This window comes from Gallus gallus, chromosome 23, assembly GCF_016699485.2.
Source record: "Gallus gallus isolate bGalGal1 chromosome 23, bGalGal1.mat.broiler.GRCg7b, whole genome shotgun sequence".
Taxonomy (NCBI): domain Eukaryota; kingdom Metazoa; phylum Chordata; class Aves; order Galliformes; family Phasianidae; genus Gallus; species Gallus gallus.
The window spans coordinates 362,173-384,984 of record NC_052554.1 but is presented as its reverse complement, the minus strand read 5'-3'; the positions used below and the strand labels follow the sequence as shown (position 1 = coordinate 384,984).

General features: G+C 51.1%; 2 protein-coding genes and 1 long non-coding RNA gene across 6 annotated transcripts in view; 2 read left to right on the top strand and 1 right to left on the bottom strand.

Moving 5' to 3' along the window:
- Positions 1 to 8,776: 8,776 nt before the first annotated feature.
- On the bottom strand, positions 8,777 to 10,981 carry LOC121107493. Its single transcript, XR_005841676.2, has 2 exons — positions 9,947 to 10,981; positions 8,777 to 9,426 (listed from the first exon to the last, which is right to left on the bottom strand). It is a non-coding gene; the product is annotated as an uncharacterized LOC121107493 (long non-coding RNA).
- Positions 10,982 to 11,315: 334 nt separating this feature from the next.
- LOC121107492 (collagen alpha-1(I) chain-like) overlaps positions 11,316 to 22,812 on the top strand; it is a 13,294-nt gene continuing 1,797 nt past the window's right edge. The window contains exons 1-12 of one of the 4 annotated variants that reach the window (XM_040651942.2): positions 11,316 to 11,365; positions 11,657 to 15,904; positions 17,609 to 17,724; positions 17,800 to 17,916; positions 18,537 to 18,698; positions 19,391 to 19,468; positions 19,803 to 19,862; positions 20,579 to 20,647; positions 20,788 to 20,859; positions 20,941 to 21,042; positions 21,744 to 21,848; positions 22,574 to 22,721. In XM_040651942.2, coding sequence (XP_040507876.1) covers positions 17,889 to 17,916; positions 18,537 to 18,698; positions 19,391 to 19,468; positions 19,803 to 19,862; positions 20,579 to 20,647; positions 20,788 to 20,859; positions 20,941 to 21,042; positions 21,744 to 21,848; positions 22,574 to 22,721 — 824 coding nt within the window. In that variant the 5' untranslated portion in view covers positions 11,316 to 11,365; positions 11,657 to 15,904; positions 17,609 to 17,724; positions 17,800 to 17,888. The remainder of the gene's footprint in view (positions 11,366 to 11,656; positions 15,905 to 17,608; positions 17,725 to 17,799; positions 17,917 to 18,536; positions 18,699 to 19,390; positions 19,469 to 19,802; positions 19,863 to 20,578; positions 20,648 to 20,787; positions 20,860 to 20,940; positions 21,043 to 21,743; positions 21,849 to 22,573; positions 22,722 to 22,812) is intronic. The other 3 variants (XM_040651941.2, XM_040651945.2, XM_040651943.2) reach the window with 3 other exon arrangements.
- LOC121107468 (biogenesis of lysosome-related organelles complex 1 subunit 3-like) lies at positions 11,660 to 12,112 on the top strand. Its single transcript, XM_040651893.1, has one exon. The coding sequence runs from the start codon at positions 11,660 to 11,662 to the stop codon at positions 12,110 to 12,112; it is 453 nt and encodes a 150-aa protein (XP_040507827.1).

The window sequence follows — 22,812 nt, the reverse complement described above, 5'->3', positions numbered from 1 at the left end:
TATGTCAGAGTCCTAAGAGGAAAGAGATAAATCTGCAAATGTTTCTCACTGTTTACTGGAAATTAAATGGGCAGTCCCACAGGCTACAGTTCTACTACAGAGCTACTTTCATGGGAAAGTCAAGAGAATGAATGCATCATGTCACAAGCATACCTCATCTCATTTGATTCTCTATTTCTGGGGCAAAAAAAAACCCATAAGAACCAGTGGGGAAAGTAGAATACTAACAGGCTCCCTCTGCTCGCTGAGTCAAGGTGGTCAGAAGAATCAGCTCCTTTTCACTGAAACTGTGCTAAATATGTGTTTCCTATCTGCAGGTTGAATTCAGCACTGAAAGCTTAATTAGCTTGGCTCAGATGTTCCTATAGCAAAAACAGCTTTTCCCCTCCTATCTATCAGAATGAGGAGAAAACAGGGATACTCAGATACTGTTTTTCTTCAGTCTTTCAGGTACTAATTAGCATCCATGGTGAACTAGGGTCAGCATAAGTTGCAGCTTTTCTATATTTGGCTTGCTTGGGCTTGATTCTACACAGTTGAACAGAGTCATCTTAAACTTTTGAAGGAAATGTTGCTAGAGAGCTGTCTGAATAAGGGAAATAATATAATACATGGACTTGGTAAAAGCATCAGGTTTTCCTTCTCCTTTTTGATTTCTGTAACACCGGTCACCAATTGTCGGTGATATCAAAGCTGAAAGAACTGTTATTTCAAGACTTGCAGCTTAGTTATAGTGATTATTTTCAAGTACCTCTCCTGTGGATTAACAGAGATTAACAAAAGCACATTTTTTCAAGATGTGGTAGTAAATTCAGGACGTTTTGGACTGGCTTGCTGAGAGTTAGATTAAAAATAGGCAGTTTCTTTTATTTGTTAAATCACCAGGGGCACGTGATAAGATTGGTGATATCAGCTTTAAAATTCCAGTCTCTGCTTGATTCTGGAATCCCTCTGTTCGGGGAGAAGCTGACCCAGATGGGGACATGAAGTTTTTTGTACTTTTGTCCTCATACAAAAGGTTTATATATGAACCATTAATTTGAACAGAATTATCTGTGACCTTTTTCACAAGCACAGCAGCAAAAGGACCTGTTATGAAAATATTTCTCTTACACGAGACAACCACAACATTGCAAGTGTTGTTCTTAAAAGAGTTGGCATTTGCCATCTGTGAGAAAATGGCCTCAACTGCTTCCTGGGAGCCAAACAAATTCTCAATCAATTTTAAAGGAAAAATACCTTGACCAAAAATAAATAAATAAATAAAAATAATTTTTATATACATAATATATATATTTATATAAAACTTTACATATATTTTATATATAGTATTATATATATATATATAAATATATAAATTTATATACATATATATATAGGAGAGATTTAGGACTTTGGCCATACACCAGAAGACAGCAGTAGTGACTGTGGCTCTGCTGGGCCCCTGCCAGCTTCTTGTAGGAGTGTTCATGCAGGGCTGCCCCAAACCTGGTGATGAAAATGGACTTCTCATTTTATTCTTCAAGGCCTCAATTTTCATATCAAATAAAAAAAAGAAACAACTACTGGTGGCAGAAGAGGCTTCAGGTTATCCTTCAGCCATCTACTCTGGCATCTAACTTGTGCATTATGCCTTAGTTCATCTGCTGCTCTCACAGGGAGCTGGGACCTGGAAGTCTTACTTAGCTGGCTCTCTGACATAGACACTACTGTGCATGAATTTTTGATGCAAGAGTTGGCAATTTGAATAGAACCCTTTGAAATTAATAAACGAGCAGAAAATTTCTGCTTGCATTTGCTGGAACAGCAGCTGTATGGACCTTCTGCATCAGTCATTTGTACACCAAAAAGCCCCTTAGTGGTAAAGGGAACAGCAACCTTGAAAATTACTTTAGCACTGATCAGAGCACTTTGTTGTTTGTTTGATTTGATGATTGGTGCATTAAAGCCAATTCAGACAAAACCATTTCTGGGGAACCCTTCCAGGTGTCCATAGTGTCACCAAGGTTGGAAAAGGCCACCATCATCCAGTCCAACCATCCACTTATCACCAATATTTCCCACAAAAATGTGTTCCTCAGTATAATGTCTAAACGTTTCATGAACACCTTCAGGGATGATGACTCAATCACCTCCCTGGGCAGCCCATTTCAGTGCCTGACCATTCTCTCAGAGAAGAAATTTTTCCTAATATACTTCCAACAACTTAGCCTAGATGTCAGTAATAAAAGGTAAATAAACATAAACTGTAGCAGTGCAGTTGAAGGGACAGCCAGCTGTGCCCCAGAACATCACTAACTGCTAGTGCAGAGAACAATCCTTCATGGTCCCTCAGGCTGTAATTCACCATCTGTACATGCACAAAGCAGATGTAGAATGGTGTGACTCAAATCTGCTGCTGGTCTCTACTCCACTACAGTCCTGGACCAGCACACAACAGTCCACACAACCAATCCACAACACCAGCAGCAAAGAGAAATCCCTCTCATTTTTACCCTCTGGCAGGGTGTAGAGCCAGTTAAAGTCAATGGGAGAAGCCTTCTGAACGACTCAGAAGGCAAAGACCTTGATTTCCCATTTCTCTTCATCTGTGAGAGGAAAGTGAGGGTCTGACAAGTTTTGGGTGACAAAATGAGGACAGGAAAAAAAGCAGATGGGGAAAGAGAGTTCCTGAAGTTGTCTTAAAAGGCCATTTCTATTACATATCAAGCAGCTGAATTCTGGCTGCTAACAGTGAATAGTGAAGACTGAGGGCAGTGGCACTCCCCTAAACAAGACTTCAGTGTGACCCTCATGAAGACAGGGAGATTCAGGTACATCTAGTGCAGCTGACGTGTTTTTGAAACAGCACACTGACTGGTTTAGAAGAAAGGTGGGGAAGCAGGCAGATACTCACCTGAGACAAGGGACCTTGAGCCCACTCACCACAAAACTTGAGAGCAATAATTCTCCCCACTTAGTGATGAAGTGCTCTCTCTCACTGACTCTCACACTCTCTTTTCCACAGAGTCTTCTAATTTCACCTACTCATTGTTGCTGTTTCTTTAAATTGTAATTGAATAATCTTTCAGATTTTGGGGAATCTGGAGATAAAGCCCCTATTTCTTGAAACAGAGAGTTGCTAAATTAAAGAACTAACTAAAGATACTTTGCTTGCACTGGAAATTCTGTTTTACTAGCAACTATTCTTAAGGAACCTTATAAAGTCCCAGTGTTGTATATTTTCTGCTGAACAAGACTCTAAATTTACGAATACCTTGATCTATGTATGTGTCTTATTGAGAACTTGGACTTTATCCTACAAGATTCCTACCCTCAATCTTTGAAATCTCAAACATACAGACACCTTTGGAAATAACTTCTCCAAACTCATTTAAAATTTTCACTGAGTGTGCAGCTGTGGCTCCTATTCACATGCAAAAGCCCCATGCATAACAGGAGGAGGGAGCCAGTGGGGAAACTGAGACATCCACGACTTCTTTTTGGACTTGCACAGCCAGTTAGTCACTGGATGACAACAGATTTTTGCTGGATTTAATGAAGGAATTGAAACTCTAGATGCTCATTGAAGGCTTCAACCTGTTTTTTAGCAAGCTAGTATGCCTTTCAAAATACTCCTGGGAGACAGAAGCTAAAGCACACAGAGGAGATGATGCTGTACTTACCTCTGCAGAATGCTAATAAGGTCTGCTGGAAAAGAACCCCACATTTTCTGTGATGTACACCATGCAGAACACTGTTGGCGGCAGGAAAAAAGTCAGTGCTTTTGGTAGCACTGGGCGTGTGCATCTGTGACCTGCTGCTGGGATACCAACTGAACCAGTCCTCTCCTATGTGGGAGACATAGCAAAAGGGCATTCTAACCCTAAGATATTACTCAAGGAAATAAATATATAATGTGTATATTATAATAAAAATTAACGTCTTCCTAGGCTCCTAAGTCTTCAAGAAAGCTATGGATTGATGTAGATAGTATGGAGGGAAGGGCTTATCTCCAGAAATGCAGATCTATTCTATTTGTATGCCCACAGATTTTATGGCAGAGTAATAGGACTGGAGAACTCCTCAAAGAACGCTCAGTTCTTTCTTGACTGAAATGCTGCGCATGTGCAGCTGTGGGATTCAGCTGAGATCCAGAGTGCTTTACACATCACTGAGCTCATCCTTAGCATGTCACACGTGCACTTCATGCAAAAGCATATACTGATCATTTCCAACACCCACACACAGAATGTCGAGTACCAGCATTCACCTCTATTACTTTGTGCAACAGTCAGCCCCCCAGAAAGCACCAGACTCAACATTGCTGAGGTAGCAAGGGCAGGGAAAGAGTCAGGGCAACAATGAGCTCATGATGGCCAAGGCTTGATTGCCGACTGCTCGGTCACCGAGGTTCGCTGCTTCGGAGCTGTCCCGGCCAAAACCGCACCTACGGACCCAGCCGACGGCGGCGTTTCGGCCGCCTCTTTTATCCGGGGAACCCCGAGATAACAGAGCGGCCCGGAAGCTCTCGCGAGAGCTGCGGACGTGTAGTGGGCGTTGCCAGGGCGACGGCTGCGCACCTTCCCCCCTGCCTTGAAAAAGCCCTGAGAAGGAGAGGCGGAGTCAGGGCGTGTGAACCGCGGGGCCGTTCGGGCGAGGTGAAACGGTAAGGTACCCATTCGCGCGACTACCCAGGGAGGCGGGTTGCTGTCTCGCTGTGAAGAGAGTGATTTTCAGGGCAAACCCCGAGCGACTCAGCAAGCATGTTTGCCATGTAGGAGGGCGGTTAGCACTTAGCACTGAACAGGTCGTTGCTCTCCGGGCACACCGAGGTGCAACCACGGTCACCACACGGCAGCGAGCTGCTGCTAAAAGGCATGCAGAGACTGAAAGCACGAGTGTCCGTGCCACAGTTCAGGTCTCAGGCTGCGCAGAATGCTCGGCCCTGTTGCTGCTACGGGAGGGCAGCTGGGATACCGCCTGTGAGCGGGTGGAGGATCTGCCCAGCCTGGTGGTAGAGCTGAAGGAGGAAGTGGAAGGGCTGAGGAGCATCCGGGACTGTGGGAAGGGGATTGGTCGGTGGAGCTGCGCTCGGCCGTCCCTACAGGAAGGGTGTGGGGGAGATGCTTTTCAGGCAGTGGGGGATCATCTGCTGTCTCGCAGTCAGGTGGGAACGGGTGACCTCAAAGACAGCGAGGGATGGAAACAAGTCCCTGCTCGGGGCAACAAGCGGACTGCCCCTCAGCCTGTCCCACCTTCCCAGGTGCCCTTACAATACCAGGTATGAGGCTCTGGAGCTAGAGGGACTGGGGGATGTGGATGTTGGTGAAAGTCCATCTGTGCAGGAGAGGTTGCCCAAGGCTGGTCAGTCTGCTCCCCGTTCTGCTACAGTGTCAGTCAGGAAAAAAAGAAGGGCTGTTGTCATAGGGGACTCCCTTCTGAGGGTAACCGAGGACCCGATATGCTGCTTGGATCCGTCCCGCAGGGAGGTGTGCTGCCTGCCTGGTGCCCGGGTGAGGGGCATTGCTAGGAACATCACTCGCCTGGTTAAGCCCTCCGATTATTATCCACTACTGTCTTTCCACATTGGAAATGAAGAGATAGGCAAAAGAAGTCCTCGGGTGATCAGAAGGGACTTCAGGGGTCTGTGAAGACTTCTGAAGGGATCTGGCGTGCAAGCAGCGTTTTCCTCTGTCCTCTCAGTTGGTGACTGGGATCTGGATAAAAGGAGGAGGGTGCACATGTTGAAGGAATGGCTTTGTGAATGGTGTCATGCTCAGGGCTTTGGGTACCATGGCTTGGGATGCAGCCTTGAGAAAGGGAGAAGGCTGACAGTGGATGGGAGCCGACTGACTAGAAGGGCCACAAATATTTTTGGAAATAAGCTGGCAGGGCTGGTTAGCAGGGCTTTAAACTAGGTATGATGGGGGAAGGTGGTATACTGGGTGACAGAGAATCATAAAATCATAGAATTGCTAAGGTTGGAAAAGACCCACAGGAGCATCCAGTCCAACCATTCGCCCTTCACCAATGGTTCTCGCTAAACTATGTCCCTCAGCACAACATCGAAACGCTCTTTGAACACTACCAGGCTCAGTGACTCCACCACCTCTCTGGGCAGCCCATTCCAGTACCTGACCACCCTTTCAGAGAAGGAGTATTTCCTAGCGTCCAGCCTGAATCTTCCCTGGTGCAGCTTGAAGCCATGAGAAGCACCTGGGAATGCTGTCACCTTGGGAGGTGGTAAGGGAAAACCCCAGACTCATCCTGGAGGTACTAGGGAGGGCTCCTCTGAGAAGGCAATGAGGCCAGTGGCTAAGCTGAAGTCCCTCTATATCAATGCGTGCAGCATGGGAAATAAACAGGAGGAGCTAGAAACTGTGGTGCAATTGGGAAAGTATGACCTAATTGCTATCATGGAAACAGGGTGGGATGAATCGCATGATTGGAATACCCTGATTGAGGACTACAGGCTTTTCAGAAGGGATAGACAGGTTAGGAGAGTGGTGGAGTTGCCCTCTTATGTTAGGAAGTGGACAGATTGTGAAGAGCTGCGTCTGAGGAACAGCCATGATCAGGTTGAGAGCTTGTGGGTAAAAACTGCGGATCAGTCCAGCAAAGGGCATCTAGCGGCTGCGGTCTGTTACAGGCCACCTGATCAGGAAGAGGCTGTGGACGAGGCCTTCTTGCTTCAGCGGCAGGAGGTGTCATGCTTGCGGGCTCTCCTCCTGATGGAGGATTTCAACCACCCGGATATCTGCTGGGATAGTGCCACGGTGGGTGGCAGACAATCCAAGAGATTCCTGGAGTCTGTTGAGGACAACTTTCTGGTCCAGGTAATAGATGGAGAGGTTTAGATTGCAGGCAACCTGGGCTGCAGTGACCATGCCTTGGTGGAGTTTGTGAGCTTGAAGAATGCGGGCCTGGCAAAAAGCACAGTCACAACGCTGTGCTTTAGGAAAGCGAACTTCCGTCTGCTCAAGGAACTGCTGAGTGGGATCCCCTGGGAAACTGTCCTTAAGGGCATGGGCACAGACCAGAGCTGGCAGCTCTTTAAGGACACCCTTCCGAGAGCTCAAGGGCTCTCCATACCCCAGCAGAAGTCGTCGAGCAGGGGAGGCAGGCGACTGTCGTGGCTGTGCAAGGACCTGCAGCTTAAATTGAGAGAAAAGAGGGAAATGTACAGAAAGTGGAAGCAGGGTTGTGTATTCTGGGAGGAATACAGGGCTGTTGTCCGTGTGTGTAGAGATAGGATTAGGAAAGCCAAGGCGCAGATGGAGCTGAACTTGGTGCGGGATGCGACAGACAACAAGAAGGGGTTCTACAGGTACATAGGCAGGAGAAGACAGGCCAAGGAGAGTGTTCTCCCCCCGATGAAAGGTAATGGGGAGCTGGCTTCCTCAGACATAGAAAAAGCTGAGGTACTTAATGAGTGCTTTGCCTCAGTCTTCACGGGTGGTCAGGCTTCCCATGTCTGCCAGGACCATGAGCCTCTAGGTAAGGGTGTGGGGAGTGGTTTCTGTCCACCAAGCTGAGCGGTGCAGTCGATACATTGGAAGGAAGGGAAGCCATCCCGAGGGACCTGGACAGGCTGGAGAAGTGGTCCCACGAAAACCTAATGAGGTTCAATAAGGCCAAGTGCAGGGTGCTGCACTTGGGTCGGGGCAATCCCAGGTACTTCTATAAACAGGGGGGAAGATCTCCGTGAGAGCAGCCCTGCGGAGAAGGACCTGGGGGTCCTGGTGGATGAGAAGCTGGACATGAACCAGCAGTGTGCACCTGCAGCCTGGAAGGCCAACTGTGTGCTGGGCTGCATTTAAAAAAAAAAAAAAAAAAAAAAAAAAAAGGCAGTGGCCAGCAGGGAGAGGTGATTGTGCCCCTCTACTCAGCTCTTGAGAGGCCCCATCTGAAGTACTGCGTCCAGACCTGGTGCTCCCAGTACAGGAAGGACATGGAGCTCTTGGAGCAGGTCCAGAGGAGGGCCACTAAGATGATCAGAGGGCAGGAGCACCTCTCCTGTGAGGAAAGGTTGAGGGAACTGGGCTTGTTTAGCTTGGAGAAGAGAAGGCTCCAGGGGGACCTCATTGTGGCCTTCCAGTACTTGAAGGAAGCGTATAAACAGGAAGGGGAATGGCTGTTTGTGAGGGTGGAAAGTGGTAGGATAAGGAGGAATAGTCTTAAACTGAGACAGGGCTGGCTTAGGTTAGATATTAGGAGGAAGTTTTTCACCCAGAGGGTGGTGATGCACTGGAACAGGTTGCCCAAGGAGGTTGTGAATGCATCCAGGGATGGGGCATCCAAGGCCAGGCTGGAAGTGGCTCTGGGCAGCCTGCTCTGGTGGTTGGCGACCCTGCACATAGCAGGGGCATTGAAACTCGATGGTCATTGCGGTCGTTTTCAACCTGGGCCATTCTATGATTCTATGGCCATCTCGAACCATCAGCGCCAAGATGTGTGTGCCAGTACTGTCACTCTCCTTGCACACAACTGATAGGTGAAAACTCTGATGTGGTGAGACTGGAGTTATCAATTATAATCACTTCTTTGAAGGAGTCAGATCTAAGACAACTGAGACTAGCTGAAGATCTGTTTTGATAAGACAGAAATCAAGTTTCTGCAAGCCGTGTTTTTCTCTGTTCTGAGATGCTGTACTGCTGTAAGAAGCAACATTTGAACTGCTTCTGTTTTCTTGCTTTTGTACGAGAAAGATTTACTCTTAATGATACATGACTCCTTCACAACAGAGACTAGTGTTTATAAGATTCGGAATGGGAGCAAACAAGTCAGACAAATATTTCTTGCACTCAGCTTTCAGATTAGGCATATATTTTAAAGAGGCACCAGAGAGGTGGAGACAATGGAAAGCAAGTAAAATCCAGGGAAACAAGCTTTGTTAAAAGCTTTGATGTAAGATCTAAGGTCAGTTTTTTTCCCATACAGTGTTAGCTATAGTGATGATAAATCATGCCCAAAAGCTTCACTGCACTAGAACACAAAATCCAAAAGATTAGAAGCTGCGGAGATAAATTCATCTCAGCCCAGAAATCCTTCCATTTGTGTACTGACTGGAGTTCCGAGACTGCAGCATCACAATCATTCTCCTTCTCTGGGTGCAGTCTAGAAGATGAACACCCCCAGACACGCACACTTGTTCAGCTCTTCCTTTCCCATCAAGTCTGGGCTTGATAGAGATGTTTTTATCCCCTCTTTTTCCTGAGATTACCCTCTGTTGCCATGTTTTACTTGACCACTAACAAAAAGGTATTTCTAAATTATTCAACATGAGATTCTTTGCATAGTAACGTATTTGGTAATGCTCTGCTCCCAGGCAGGGTCCCCGCTACAACGATTTTCATTTCTCTTGAGCCGACTTGCAAGCACACCCCTTCAGAGCACATTTCCTTCTACTGTTAGTCATTGTAAGAAACCTTGTGGCAAATCCACCTGCAGAAAACACAATCAGCCTGTTTAGTAACAAAAGATTTTGATGTAAGGAAAAAAATTCAAATAGTTAATTAACAGATTGAGAGAGAGCCTTGAAGAGATAATTGCTAGAACCAATTCTAGTATGAAAATTTCTGGGGTTTAAGAATAATTACAGATGAGAGGGTATTTCTGAAGTGTACTATACTGTATCCTTAAAAGGGCAATAAAGTTCATTTTGCTTGATATTCTTTTGCTTTTAGTAGATACACTGTAGCAATTAGACAGATCAGTACAATAGGAAAAGCAATACAACGGAGGTGCTAGTCCTTCTGTCATCACACAACAGAGAGGTGCTATAAAGGAAGGGAAGAAGATTGCTCCCCTGTACCAGAAAATTCCAGATTCACAGGAAGAAGCTTCACCAAGGAGGGCTCACCAGGCAAAGATCCTCCCCAGCAGCAGTCAGCCCTTAAATGAGATCTAAGAGAGCTGCAGCCAGGCTCCCCTCCTTCCATTCACACACATGAATTGCTTTCACCTGTGCTCTCAGGGCTGACTGGGTCCTTTCCACAGGTGATCAATCCGTGGTTCAGGCCGTGACTCAACAGATCCCACACATATCTTAAAGATTTTAGATTTTTTTTCTTTCTTTCTTTCTAGGAAGACTGAGAAAGCAAAAAATCATTCTGCCCTTGCTCCTGACCCTTGTCCCTGCCTCCACCTGCCCTCAGCGTACGGCCAGGAGAGGAGGGGCACTCAGCAGCATGATGGGAGCCCTTCATATTCTCCTCAGCTCCTGACCTTCCAGCTCTGCAGAGACATTTCGTATCTCAGTGATAGTCTGTGGCCCCCACAGCCCCCCAGACCCGACCCCAAAGGCCTGCTGCCTCTCTCTCCCCCCCGACCCACACAGATGGGCCTGGTGGGCACTGTCAGTGCTGGGAGCCCAGGAGCAGGCACAGGCAGCCTGGCCGGGCTGGGATCTGCGCTGCTCTGACAGGAGCTCTGTGCTAATGTCATGCTGCACAGCATTCCAGGGACCAGAAGCTGCATCTCGCGCAGCGGTGAGTGATGGCAGCGCTGTGTGCGCCCTCCAGGGGGGCCCGGGACAGGCTTGAAAAGCAGCACCGCGTGAACCAGATGAGGTGCAACACGGCCACGCGCGAGGTGCTGCACTCGGGCCGCCGTAATCCCGCAAAGGTGCTGGGAGGGCCGGAGCGCCTCACCGACAGGAAGGGCTGAGGGAGTTGGGCTCGTGCGGCCTGGAGAAGGCTCTGGGGAGACCTCACTGCGGCCTTCACGTGCCTGGAGGGAGCTCACAAACAGAAGGACAGCGACTCCTTACACGGCCTGACACCGGCAGTGCTGTCCCAACGGTGGATTCGTCGCCCGGTCGCCCGCAATAAGTCGGTCATCACCGGGTATTTATATCAAGAGTGCAGGCCCGGGTGCTCGTTGGTTTCCATAGAAGGAAGAAATATTTCCCGAGGAGGGCCCCGGCACACGCTGTCCCGAGGAGCGGTGCACACCGAGCGGCACAGCCGTACCGGACAAACCCGGCGCAGGCGCAGGCGCAGGCGCAGGCTCCGGCCCTGCGCGGCCCCCTGCACGCCCCGCCCCCCGCCTCTCCTATTGGCCAGCCCTGCCCTGTTCGGCCATCTCATTGGCTTCTACTGCTGCCTGTTACATGCAAGCTCCCTCCCCGATCCTTCTTCCGGGAGAGCGCCGTCCTCCCCTTCGTCCCCGCAGAGCCAATTGGCTACCCTGGCTGTCACTTAAAGCTTGGGAGGAGGGACGATTGGACGAACGCGGCTGCCCGCTCTGCGCGTGCGCAGTCTGAGTGAGGGCAAGTCCGGGCAGCGGGCGCACGCAGGCGTGACGTCACTCGACGCGACGCGTAGCGTACCGGGTGACCGTCACGTGACCTGGCGAGGCGGCGGTACTGGGCTGAGGGAATGTGGGTCCTTGCGGGGCTCGGTGGCGGGTTATTGGGGCGTGGGGGTTCCTGTAGGGTTGGGAAGGGAATATGCGGCATCCCCCTGGAGCTGTGGGTGCCTGGACGTGTTCTGGGGACCCCACGGGGCTGGGAAGGGAGTGAGGAAGTGGGGGTCTCACGAGGCTGAGGGGGCACGGGCCTGTTGTGCGCAGTATTCCTCTGAGACTCGGGAGAAAGAGCCGGGGGTCTCCGTGCCTGGTGGGGCCGTTTTCCCCCCGACTCCCCCTCCTCCCTTTTATTCCCCTCTCGCAGACCATGGCCGTCCCTCTTTCCCCCACGCTGGTGCTGGGCGAGGCCTCGGAGAGCGACTCAGAGCCGGAGCCGGGGGGGAACACAGCCGGGACTCCCGCAGTGGGGCTGAAGGTTCCGGGGGAGGCGTCGGAGACCGAGGAGGAGGAGGAAGAGGACAGTGCGGCCCGGATGCCGCTGCCAGGGGTGTCCAGGGGGGGCCCCTCACTGCTGCAGCAGCGGCTGGGGGCGGGCGAGGGGCGACTGCGGGGCGCAATGGCTGAGGCACTGGGACGCAGTTTCAGTGGGGCTGCGCGGCTGCTGGAAGGTCTGGGGGGGCCCCTGGGCCACGCCCAAGCTGGGGCAGCTGCGACCGCGCACTGCCTGTGCCTGGTGCGCCGTGACCTGCGCGCTGTGGCTGCCACCGTAGCCACCATCACCGCCTGTCACCTGCTGCCTGACATCCGTGGGGAGCTGTGAGAGTGGGAATGTCTTTGGGGGGGGGGGGGGGCAGTGCTGGCAGCTGTGGGGAGCTCCTGGCGTTGTTGTTGCAGTGTCACTGACACTGACCTTCAGCACTGTGTCCAATGGACTCGAGGGTTGTGGTTGTCACTGATGACATTCTCATTGTCACTGCATTACCAGTGCTGTGTCCCCTTGAGCTGATGCTGCCATCAACAGCACTGCCGCTGATCGCTCAGTGTCCCAGCGATGTCCCTGTGTCACCTGGCCTGTGGGGACCTTGGCCTCACAGTGACGTTGTCAGTGAATGGAAGCTCCTGACGATTGATTGATGCAGAATTCTGTAGTTTTGCCCTGTATAGGGGATCTGTGGGTTCTGGCACTGACTAAAGCCCTTTGGAGACATAGCTGCAGCAAGGACACAGCTTTCACTAGGTGGGTGGCAGTGTGTTCACCCACGGCACTGTGGTCCCAGTGGTCTGAGCAAGGTCCCTTTTGTTGCCCCCCATGTCCTTGGGCTGTGGTTGTGTCCTGTGCGTCCCTTCCTGCCATATGAATGTCTCCAGCATCTGGCCACTGTCCCCAAGCTGTGGCTATGTCCTGTCACCCTAAGTGCCCCTTGGCCTTGTCCTTAGCTCTCTCCTACCTCTGTGTACCCCTCTGAGAACTTCAGCCAGGGACAGGGAGAAGTACATACGAATCTCACACCACGGAGCCACATGGGTCTGTCACGCTGCATCCTGCCTGGGCTGTCACGTCCTGTGGGACACCAGGGGATACACCCTGGGTGCTAGTGGGCTTGTGGCACCAAAATGCCCGGGGCCTGATGAGGGTCCTGGGGGCTCCTGGCGTCTCCAGAAGGGTCCCAACTGTCCCCAGGGACTGACCTGAGGGGTAGTGGAAAACCAGGATGAAGGTTCACTTTCCCCATTCCCCTGTGTTGTGGCAAAGGGGAAAGGTTTTGTGAAGAGCACAGTGGTGTTGGATTCTGTTCATAAAGATTCTAGACCTCAGTTCCCTTCCCGTATCCAAATTAGAATGAAAGATAGTATTAACAATTCATCTTCTGAGGAAGAACCTCTGAGCACTTGTAACTGGCAGTGCTTTGATATTCTAGGTAACCTGTTCCATAAGGAGTGCTGGGTGATGCTGACTGATACTGTCAATTGTGAGCATGCTCCACAGAAAGTTTCCCTCTGTGGGAGTGAGGAAACAAAATGTGGTGATTCAGTACTGTGGGGTTATTATGAGGTTACTAGAGTCTAGGATTCTAGAGTCTGAGGATTCTATGAATTGATTATTGGAGGATTCTATGAGGATGCTATGAGGATACCAGCTCCTGTGATTATAAGTTCTGTTATTTCAGATTCTGTGATCGTTTCATGATTCTAGATTCCTTGACTCTGTGATGATTCTGGGCTTCAGTTGTGTGGTGATTCTGATTCCTCACTAAGAGTATAGATTCCCAGACTTGTAGCTACGCAATACGATGCGTTTCCATCTCCACTCCTGTGCATAGTGTGTGGCATAGTTCTGAGTGCCTGACACAGCCCAAGCAAAATCAATTTCTGTAGGTTATTACTAAATAAATAAATAAATCAATAAATTTCTTGCTTTAGTTTCTGCTCCCTGATCCATTTATTTATGTTCTCCCTTGCTTCATATGTAACTTCCAAACTTGGCATTTTGCAGATAATACCTTTTCCCCCTTTCGTCCTTTGGTGGCCCCTAATGGTCTCTTCTTTCTCAGTTAGAACAGTTGTCATGAGCCTATTCATATAGGAATTTGGGACTGGAGTTCACTCCGTGACTCTTATCATAGTTGATGTCCCTAGTTGCTATCGTGCAGACTTCACCAATTTATAACAGATGGATACAGCTACGATATACACTCCTAAGAGGGAAGCAGGAATGTATATTTATTGATGTAATGTAGATATGCTGTAGTGATATGACAGTGACTTAACAAGACTGGAGATGGCTGGATACACTTGGTTATTTTCCACATAGAGGGCAGGATTAAACACACACCTACAGGACGCTCTCCTTCTGTGTCATGAGGATCAGAGCAGACCCCGTTGCTGTCTGAACTCTTCAAACCACAGAGGTAAGGATCCTCAGCACAGCTGGATCCACTCCTTGTCCCAGACGCGTTCAAGAGTTTGTGTCTAAGGGATCCTATGTGCACAATCAAAGATATAACCGTAGTGGAGCTAACAAAGCCCACCCAAACTACTAGTCACTTACTGAGGATCCGTATCAACAAGGTGTCTTGACATCAAGGTGGAAAGGATCTCTGTGCAGGTGTAACCTCAAGAGGCATGCCTGCTCAAGGGGAGAGCTGTTCCTCTGTGCAGGAGAGCTCAAGAGGTGCTTGTGCTGCTGTCTATTTTGGTGGTAAGATGATTGACTCATTGCCGTACTTTATTTTTAGGCATATGCTCAATTGGCCCTCAGATGTTGAGCCAGAGGCCTGCTGTCAGTTCTTTCAGCCTCCCAGCTTGAGGCAGTTTTGTGATCTTTAGTCTGGTTTAGCTAGGAGTGTTGCTCACTGTCTTCCTGTGCAAGGCTGAGGGAGGAAGGTGGGAGAAAGGAAGAAAGGGGGAGGGGGGAGCACACCATCACACTGGCTTTGCTGGGAAGGAAGGCTGGTAAGAGCAGGTCTGCTGGTCTGAGTCCCAGCCTGCTTTTACCCCCAGGAAATGCCCTGCAGGTGGGCTGGCGAGGGTGGGGGTTGGGCAGGAATTGCTGCATTTCCTCCCACATCTCCTGCCATTTCTCTTGTCCCAGCAGGCTCCAGTTTAACATGTGCCTGCAGCCTGCAGCAGAGCAGCACATGGCCACTGCATGTCCATCTTAGGCAGGGGCTGGGGGAAGCAGCCAGGAGAGGGCAAGGGGCAAGAGATGGGAGTGCGGGGGGAGAGTGTCCTTCAGTGTCCTTCAGCCAGCATTTGTGTGCTGGGAACAGAAGCTGCTGGGACTGGAGTTTCTCTCCTCTCCAAGCTGCTTCCCTGGGCTTTGGCTGTGCCCAGAAAGGAGCACTTGCAGGAGCCCGTGGCCTTTGCAGAGGTGGCCATGTATTTCAGCAGGGAGGAGTGGGCATTGCTGGACTCTGCGCAGTGTGTGTGCTGTACTGAGGTGTGATGCTGGAGACTAGCAGTGCGTGGCCTCGTTAGGTGAGGGCTTTGCTGGTGCTCCTTCTTATTAGAGCACCTCTGGCTGTGCAGAATGAGCCTCTGCAAGCAGGACGTAGAATAAATGCAGTGGGGTTACTTATTGACCAGTGCAACAGCAACGAAAGAAACCTATACTTTTCTGCTGTTTATTTCCCATAAACGTTGTTGAAGCCTTGGTAAACAAAACATCCTAAAGGGAACGTTGAAGAAAATGTCCCTGCATCATTTTCAGAGATGTAAAAGGTGTGCTGGGCTCCAAAGGGAGTCGGTATGTATTGGGCCGGTGTCATTCAGAATTAAAACAGGGACATGCTGACATGCACCAGAGTGGGCTCATGCTTGACATCTTGTAAACAGGGTTGAAAAGAAACCTCAAAATAAACACACGTCTACAAAAGCTGCCCTCCCCTCCAAAATCAGCACATTTTGCACAGCCAGAGGTACCTTCCCGGTCTTCTGTCTGTTGGCAGTTTTACTTCATCTGTTTTTTCTTCAGATCACAGCAGTGTGAGTCTGACTGCGTCAGCGGAAGAGCTGCCTTCATGGAGGTGCAGGTGCAGTCGGCCGTTGTGGAATTCATCCTGAACCACACTCTTCCACTCCAAATCCAGCCCAGTCATTGGAGATGGAGGAGGTGAGTGTCTTCGTCCATTAGCTTTATCCTGATCAGACACCTTGATCAAATCCAGATCTCCTCCAAGATACCAGAAATACGCTTTTATTGTTGAGGAGACAACAGACTTCTGGGCTGATGTAAGAACATGGCAAATGTGGCTACCAGTATCTTCCTGGGAAGCCAGGGATGCTGTACGAGAACATACATCTGAATGTTTGGCTGCTGCTGTTAGGTCCTCACACTGACAAGCCGTACAGAATAACTTAAATCTGTCCCCCTACTCTCTCTTTTCTTTCTGAAATCACTCTCTTCAATGCTTCTGTGTGCTTTCCCACTTGAGCTATCTTGCAGTATGACACAATGCATGGTCTGTTGAGCCTTTCAAGCATCTTAGAAGATAAATAGCAATTAGCAGATTTAAAGAAAGCTCTTGGTATTCATTAGCATTGATGCCGAGAAACATAAGTCTTGCTCTTAATGTGAGATATTCTGACAGATGCTTTCCTGGTTATTTCTTCTGCACAGTCTCTATAGGTTAATCAGCAGGGCTGTTCAGCTGCATGGCAAAGACTGCGTGGGCCCTGCAGCTGTTGCCCAGTTCTCTGCCTGCATTGCTGATTCGTGGCTTTAGGATGAGGAATTAACTGCAACGTGTTTGTGCCCAGCCCTGGAACCTACAGCTTTCCTTGAGTAACTGCTAAGACCATAAGTGCACCTGTTCCAGTGGAAACAAACAGAGTTGCACCAGGAAGAAAGTTTCCTCTGCGTGTTAGATGAATAAATGTTCAGAGCACAAGCAATTATTATTCCAAAGGAGCACTAAGTTTGTTCCATCTGCTTTGATACCCTGACCTTCCAATGAGATTTGCACAGTCACCGCAGTTAATACCACTGGTGGAGTATAGATAGCTGCTTTTCCGGAGTATTTGCTGCTTCCCATTTTATACGAGCATTGCTCTTCTTTGGATAGCACAGTTGCTGTAAGTCCAGCTTTTGTTCCCACTGGAAGGCAGTTTTTATGTCAGCAGGATGCAGGGGTTAGCTTGGCTGAGCAGGAACAGCCCACAGCAGGCTGAGCTCTGCCAGGAGAAAATCAACATGCAAACCACCTGAGCCAAACAACGATGACCCAGGCTTTAGAATGGAGCATGTCACCTTGGCTAGTTATTTAATGATTCAGGCATTCACACTGTCTGCTTCCCTACAAGCAGAAGGGTCAGAGTATGTCACAGTGTATCAGCTAAGCTTGGGAATGCTGCTCTGGGAAGACAGCCCCTCTGAGCGCAGCATCTCAACCTGTACCAGCCTTCAAGAGGGGACAGCACTCCCCAGCCTGCTTTATGCCATCCCAAGTTAGTCTACTTGCATAAAAGCTGGATGTCTGTATACCCATTAGTCTCAAACCCCGCGTACTGAGGTACACCTGACAAACACGTGAGGCTGTGCACATTACCCAGGAGGTGTGATGTTAAACAGATAAGTATTAGGAATGGATCCAGCCAGGATGTTGATGTGAGAGGATGATACGCTTCCCTCCCACACTGCTTATCACATGAGAATGACAATATAAACACTTGCTCTTTAAGCAGCGGAAACAAGGACAGCTCTTAGAGGAGACTCCTTGTTCTCCACTGCACTGCTCTGCACTGAGAGGCTTCAGAGATGCTAGCAGCTGGCGCTATGAGCTGCTTTGGTTGAAGTATAAATGTTTGTCTCCAAAAGCAAGCACAGTGTATTTGGATGCTCTGCTTCCAAAAGTGCAACAGCATCTGGAGACCCAGGTGGGACCCCACAGGTGACGGTCCTCTCGGCACCAAGTGTCCAGTTGCCAGCAGCAGGTGAGTTCACTTTGGGGGACTTTGGTGATGGGAGGTGCCAAGCAGCAAGCCTTCAATTTCCGCTACTAAATGCAGGCTTGGAAGCACGCTACGTGTGGGAAATATACTTGGTGCAGGAAAGGGGATGTCCTTAGCCAAGGTGCTGGAAAGCTGAAGGAAAACAGATGAAACTGCAGATCTATCAACAAAAACGTAAGCACGTGACACTTGACTTGGCAGGTCTGTGAGAAGGTCAGCTTCCCCGTGTTTGTATTTCAGCCATCATCCTCCGTACTGGAGAGGCTTTATCCGCTTGGCTTGCTTAATTGCAGCACATTTGACATGCATGGATAACCTGTGCAATAGCGTCCTTGATCCAGACCCCATTTCCATATTGCATCTCTTCCCCAATGGCCTGAGGTGTCATGGGTGCACCGAGCTGAAAATAATTCCCTCCTGGGGCTGTTGAAGCCCTAGAAATGTTTGCCAAGTGAAGCTGTGGATGCTCCATCCCTGGAGGTGTTCAAGGCCAGGCTGGGTGGGGCTCTGGGTAGCATGACCCCGTGGGTGGCATCCCTGCCCACGGCAGTGGGGTTGGGGTTCTAAGCTCTTTGCTGTCCCTTCCACCCCAAGCCGCTCTATGATTCTGCGTTTCTATGACGTAAGCACGGGCCCCACGCAGCCCTGGTGCAGCACATCACAAGAGCAGCAGCCCGCGGGGAGCCGCCACCCGGAATCTCGGAGCCTTGAGGTCACAATGCCCCGTCCAATGGCTGTGCGGTGCTGTGCCGTGAGCTCACAAGGCCTGGCTGCGACGCTGTCCTGTGCCGCAGGCTTTGCTCTGTGCGACGCTCACTGTGGCTGCAGCGGTGGTGTTGGAAGCATGGTGCGAGTGTGGGGGGCCATGGCCCCTGCCCGCTTTGTCCTCTTCCTCCTACTGATGGCCATGTGTTTCCGGGAGACCTGTGCTGCTCCGTGGCGAGCACCGGGAGCAGGTGGGTGGGCAGAGATGGGACACGGACTGAGCAGCAGTGGGGGCAAGAAGTCAGGCTGTGTCCCCACGGCCCTGTGCCACACTTCCCTGGGGCCGGCCTTCCATGGGGGGTGGTGTTGGGCAGGGGGCGATGGGCAGCACTGCAGGAGCCGGGCAAGAGCCCGTGGCAGCGCTGCTCCTCAGGGCTGGCTCCAGCCATGCCAGGCCATGGCTCTGCTGCTTGCTGGCTGGAGCACAGCCTTCATCGTGGGAGATGTCCTGGGGAGAGCTTGGCAGATGTGTGCTGGGAGAAGCGTGAGCATTTCTGCTCCAGGCTCATGGTACTCCCCGTAGATGAATCCCAGTTTCCAACACAGAGCCTCGGCCCACAGCCCAGAGGAAGAGACAGGCGTGCTTTCCTCCAGTGCTTCAGTGTGACCTTCCTGTGCATTGGAGGCCTCCCAGTAAGAAAGCCCCCAGGAGCTGCATCTTCTTCCATGCGGTCCGTGAGGGATGTGGCACATGGCCTGGAGAGAGTATTGTGTACGCTGCCAGGTGCCAGCCTACAGGTCATCCTGGCCACTCTGCAACTTTGGGAATCGTGACCTGGGTCCTTCTCCCATCCCGTTCCACGGCCCAGCAACATCCAGTTACTGAGGGAGAAGGAGATCACACCATCCAATGGGACCTTCTTTCATGTGTTCTTGATTCTAGGAGATGAACTTGGTGCTCCCTTTCCGGATGATCGTTTGGATCCGGATTTTGTGCCTGTGCCTCTGGGACAACCCAGAGGTAAGTTGTGAGTGTCTGTTTCCTTGGAGGCAGAAACATTCATGCTCCCATAGTTTACTTGCGTGCAATTTTGCTTAAGACCCTCTCAAGGTCTTCCAAGCCTGTTTGTGCCTTGAAGGGCTTGCACAGATGAGCCATGAGTATTTCTTTACTCGGAGAGCTGCCACATTTCAGTGGGAAGGTTACCGCTGCCCCTCTTCAGCTGAGAGAGCCCAGACCTTCGTATTTGGGCCGTGGCATTCCCTGGCCCACCTTTCCCCACTCAGGGAAAAGGAGGCCCCCACGTGTGCTGGAAGCTCTCCTCACCTGTGTCTGATTACACTTGTGCCTGCAGGCCCTGCTGGTGAATCAGCAGAACAGAATCCTGCCTCTGAGCCTGAAGGGGATGCTGGAGGTAAGTAGCCGGGCTTCATGTCCTCGATATTTGTTCCTTTGTGGCTGGGCTAGTTCAGCAAGGGTTGCGCTTTTCACCGGCCAGCGGGTTCTTCTCCCCGAGAAGCATGGATGGTCGTTGTTTCTTGGGTGCTCCGTGCTGTCAGCGTTGCGTTGGCTTTGTCTCTGTATCTGCGAGGTCTCCCAGTAAGAAAATTCCAGGGGGCCGAATGTTCTTCCATGAGGTCCCTGAGAATTGTCTCCCACGGCCTGGAGAAAGTATTTGGAAAGCTGTGGAATACCAGCCAGCAGGTCACCTGGCCTCTCTGCAGCTTTGGAACTTTCCCCCCATGTCATTACCTGAGCCCCTTCCATCACCGCAGCTCAGTAAGGGAGAGAGAGATGGGCACGTGCAATGGGAACGTTTCTCTGCTGTCCTTGATTACAGCTGTGTCTCCAGGCAGCGGCTCACCAAAGCCTAGGTTTAATCCAGTCCATGCAGTTGAGTTTAGAGCTGGGGTGAGCTCCAGGCGGGTGCTCCTCTGGGCAGTTCCACACGGGGTTAGTTCTGTATGATGGTGGTGCCCCTGCAGGCACCCAGGAACTGTTTCCGAGGTGCTCCTGTGTGGAAGGGAGAGAATGGTGTCGTGAAGGAATGCCCAGTTTTAATTGCATCCTGTGTCATTCTGACTGGAAGGATGTTTAATGGGAGTTGCTCTGTCCTGCGATTGTTTGCAGATGTGACTGGAGGAGGTGATCCAGGTTCCGCTCTGAGCTCTGGGACTGAAACTCCGGCAGATCGCATGGGTATGTCCTGGCTTTGTAATTCCTTGGAGAGCTTTCACAGCCCATTTCAGTGCCATTTCATGGCACGATCCCCCGTATGCTCCGCTATTCAGTGATGCTGTAGCGTATGACTGAAACTTTTCGTGGGTCTTTGGTTGCAGGAGTGCCCCCAGGGAGGGCTTTGCCCGGTCATGTGTTTCCTCCTGCGCTGGAGCCCAGCTGGAATCCCAGCGGTGAGTAGTTTGTCTCACTGACTCACTGCTGGTCTTCAAAACCTCATGCACGTGATATTTAACTTCATGCATTCTGTTAAGGTCCGGAAAAAGGAAAGGATGAACCCAAAAGAGGAGAATACTCCCAGGGCTCATCCCGTCTCCTCAAGGAACTGGTGAAGGAAATGGAGAAGGCAGCGCGTGGTGGGTATACTTGAGTCTGTTCACTGTGAGACCTGGGGAGCTGAGGTCTGATGTACGTGTGTGGACAAGCTGTAGCCTGCACAGCAGGAAGGGATCGCTCAGAGCCGTGCTGCGGTGGTGTTCCATGTAGCGCCTTGCAGGCACTGTCAAGCACCAGAGATGGTCTGCTGCCACTTCTGCATCCAGCCAAGGCCCGGGGGCAGCTGCTCCCCCAGCACGACCATTACTTGTCAGAGGTGCTTTGGCAGCCAGATGGCAGCAACTGGCGAGTGCTGTGCTTCTGCTCATACAAAGCCCTCTGTGCAGCTAGAGCGAGTTCAAGGCAGGAGGAGCATCCCGAGCAGGGATGCCTTTGCTAATGCTGGAAACAAGGTGGGATGCTGATTCTGAAGGCGCTTCTGTCTGAGCTTGAATTTCAGCCTGCAGATGCCTGGCCTGTGATGGGTGGAACGTGATGGTTGGTGACGCTCACAGCACAGGGTGTGAGGGCCTTGCATAGGAGCTGATTCCTCGAGAGGCGTGAGAGGGTTGGCACCCTCCAATTCCTGGGAGGGCCCAAATGCCCTTGGGCAACGGAGGGGGTCGCAGTGGATCTGTGGGGCTGGGACCAGCAGGCTTTGCCTGAGCGCGGGACTGGAGTAGCTCAGTTCCCGATGAGAGCACATCACATCCAATCCTACTGCCCTGCTTTCTTTCTAAAGGAACTGACCAACAAAGTGAGCAGGATGCACTGCAGGAAGGCAGCCATCCCACACTGCCAGTCTTGGGCAAAGGAACGCAGGCAGCGCCAGCAACTGTCATGCCAGGTAATTTCTGTCCCGTGGTCATCCAGTGTCACTCACCAGAGCCACTGTGTGCCTGCAGGCTCTTGCTGCCTGCTCTTGCACGCCAGGTCAGCAGCCGAACCTGAGCGTGTGAGCACAGGGCACGTGTAAAAGAAGCCAGGGATGGCTCTCTGAACACGGCTGACCTCAGTGGGGTGTGGAGAGTTGTTCCAGCAGTGTGCCGGAGAAGGTACGTGCAGGCCTCTGTGACGCTGCTCAGCTCCCACCACTCCCAGTTCCCAGAGAGTGGTGAGTTTTGCCCTTTTGGAGCAAAGCCACCCGAGGGCGATGAGCGGGGTCCTGTGTGGGAGGAGCCTGCAGGAGTGTTTCTCCCCTGGGCTGGCTCCGGCTGTGCCCTGTGCTGGCTGGAGCCCGACCTTCAGCCGGGGGGGGGTGTCCTGCGGGAGAGCGCGGGACGCGTGCGCTGGGGAAAGTGCGAGGGATTCTGCTCTGCAGTGCTTCCCACAGACAAAGCCCAGACCCCAGGGCACAGCCCCAGCCCTCGGCCCAGAGGAAGACACGGGCAGTGCCTGTGCGGCCTCTCCCTACCCAACGAGAGGTGGAAGCAGTCCTTCTTGTCCTCTGGTGCCTGGGCGCCAGAGGCAGAGGCACCCACTGATGAAAATCTCCTGGGTCCATGAAGCACACTGAGAGGTTATCTGTAGCGCAGGTGAAGGTAACGTGGGACGTTGTCTCGTTTCTCCCAGGGATGAATGCCGGGACGAGCACAAAGGCTGCTGTTGGCAGATCTGCGCGAAGGCGCCACATTGCAGCGATGGTACTGTTCTCAGCTGTGCTGCTGTCTGCGCTGGTGCTGGCCTGTGGTGCTGTGATATGGATGTGCCAAAAATACGTGTGAGTTGGCTTTTCCCCAGAACACTTCATTGCTGCATTTGGCAACGAAGCATTTGTGGTGCCAGGATCCTGGGCGGCCAGATCAGTTGCT

Bases quoted from the DNA above. Each gene is read 5' to 3' on its own strand.
- LOC121107468 (XM_040651893.1), top strand. From the start codon at position 11,660: ATGGCCGTCCCTCTTTCCCCCACGCTGGTGCTGGGCGAGGCCTCGGAG.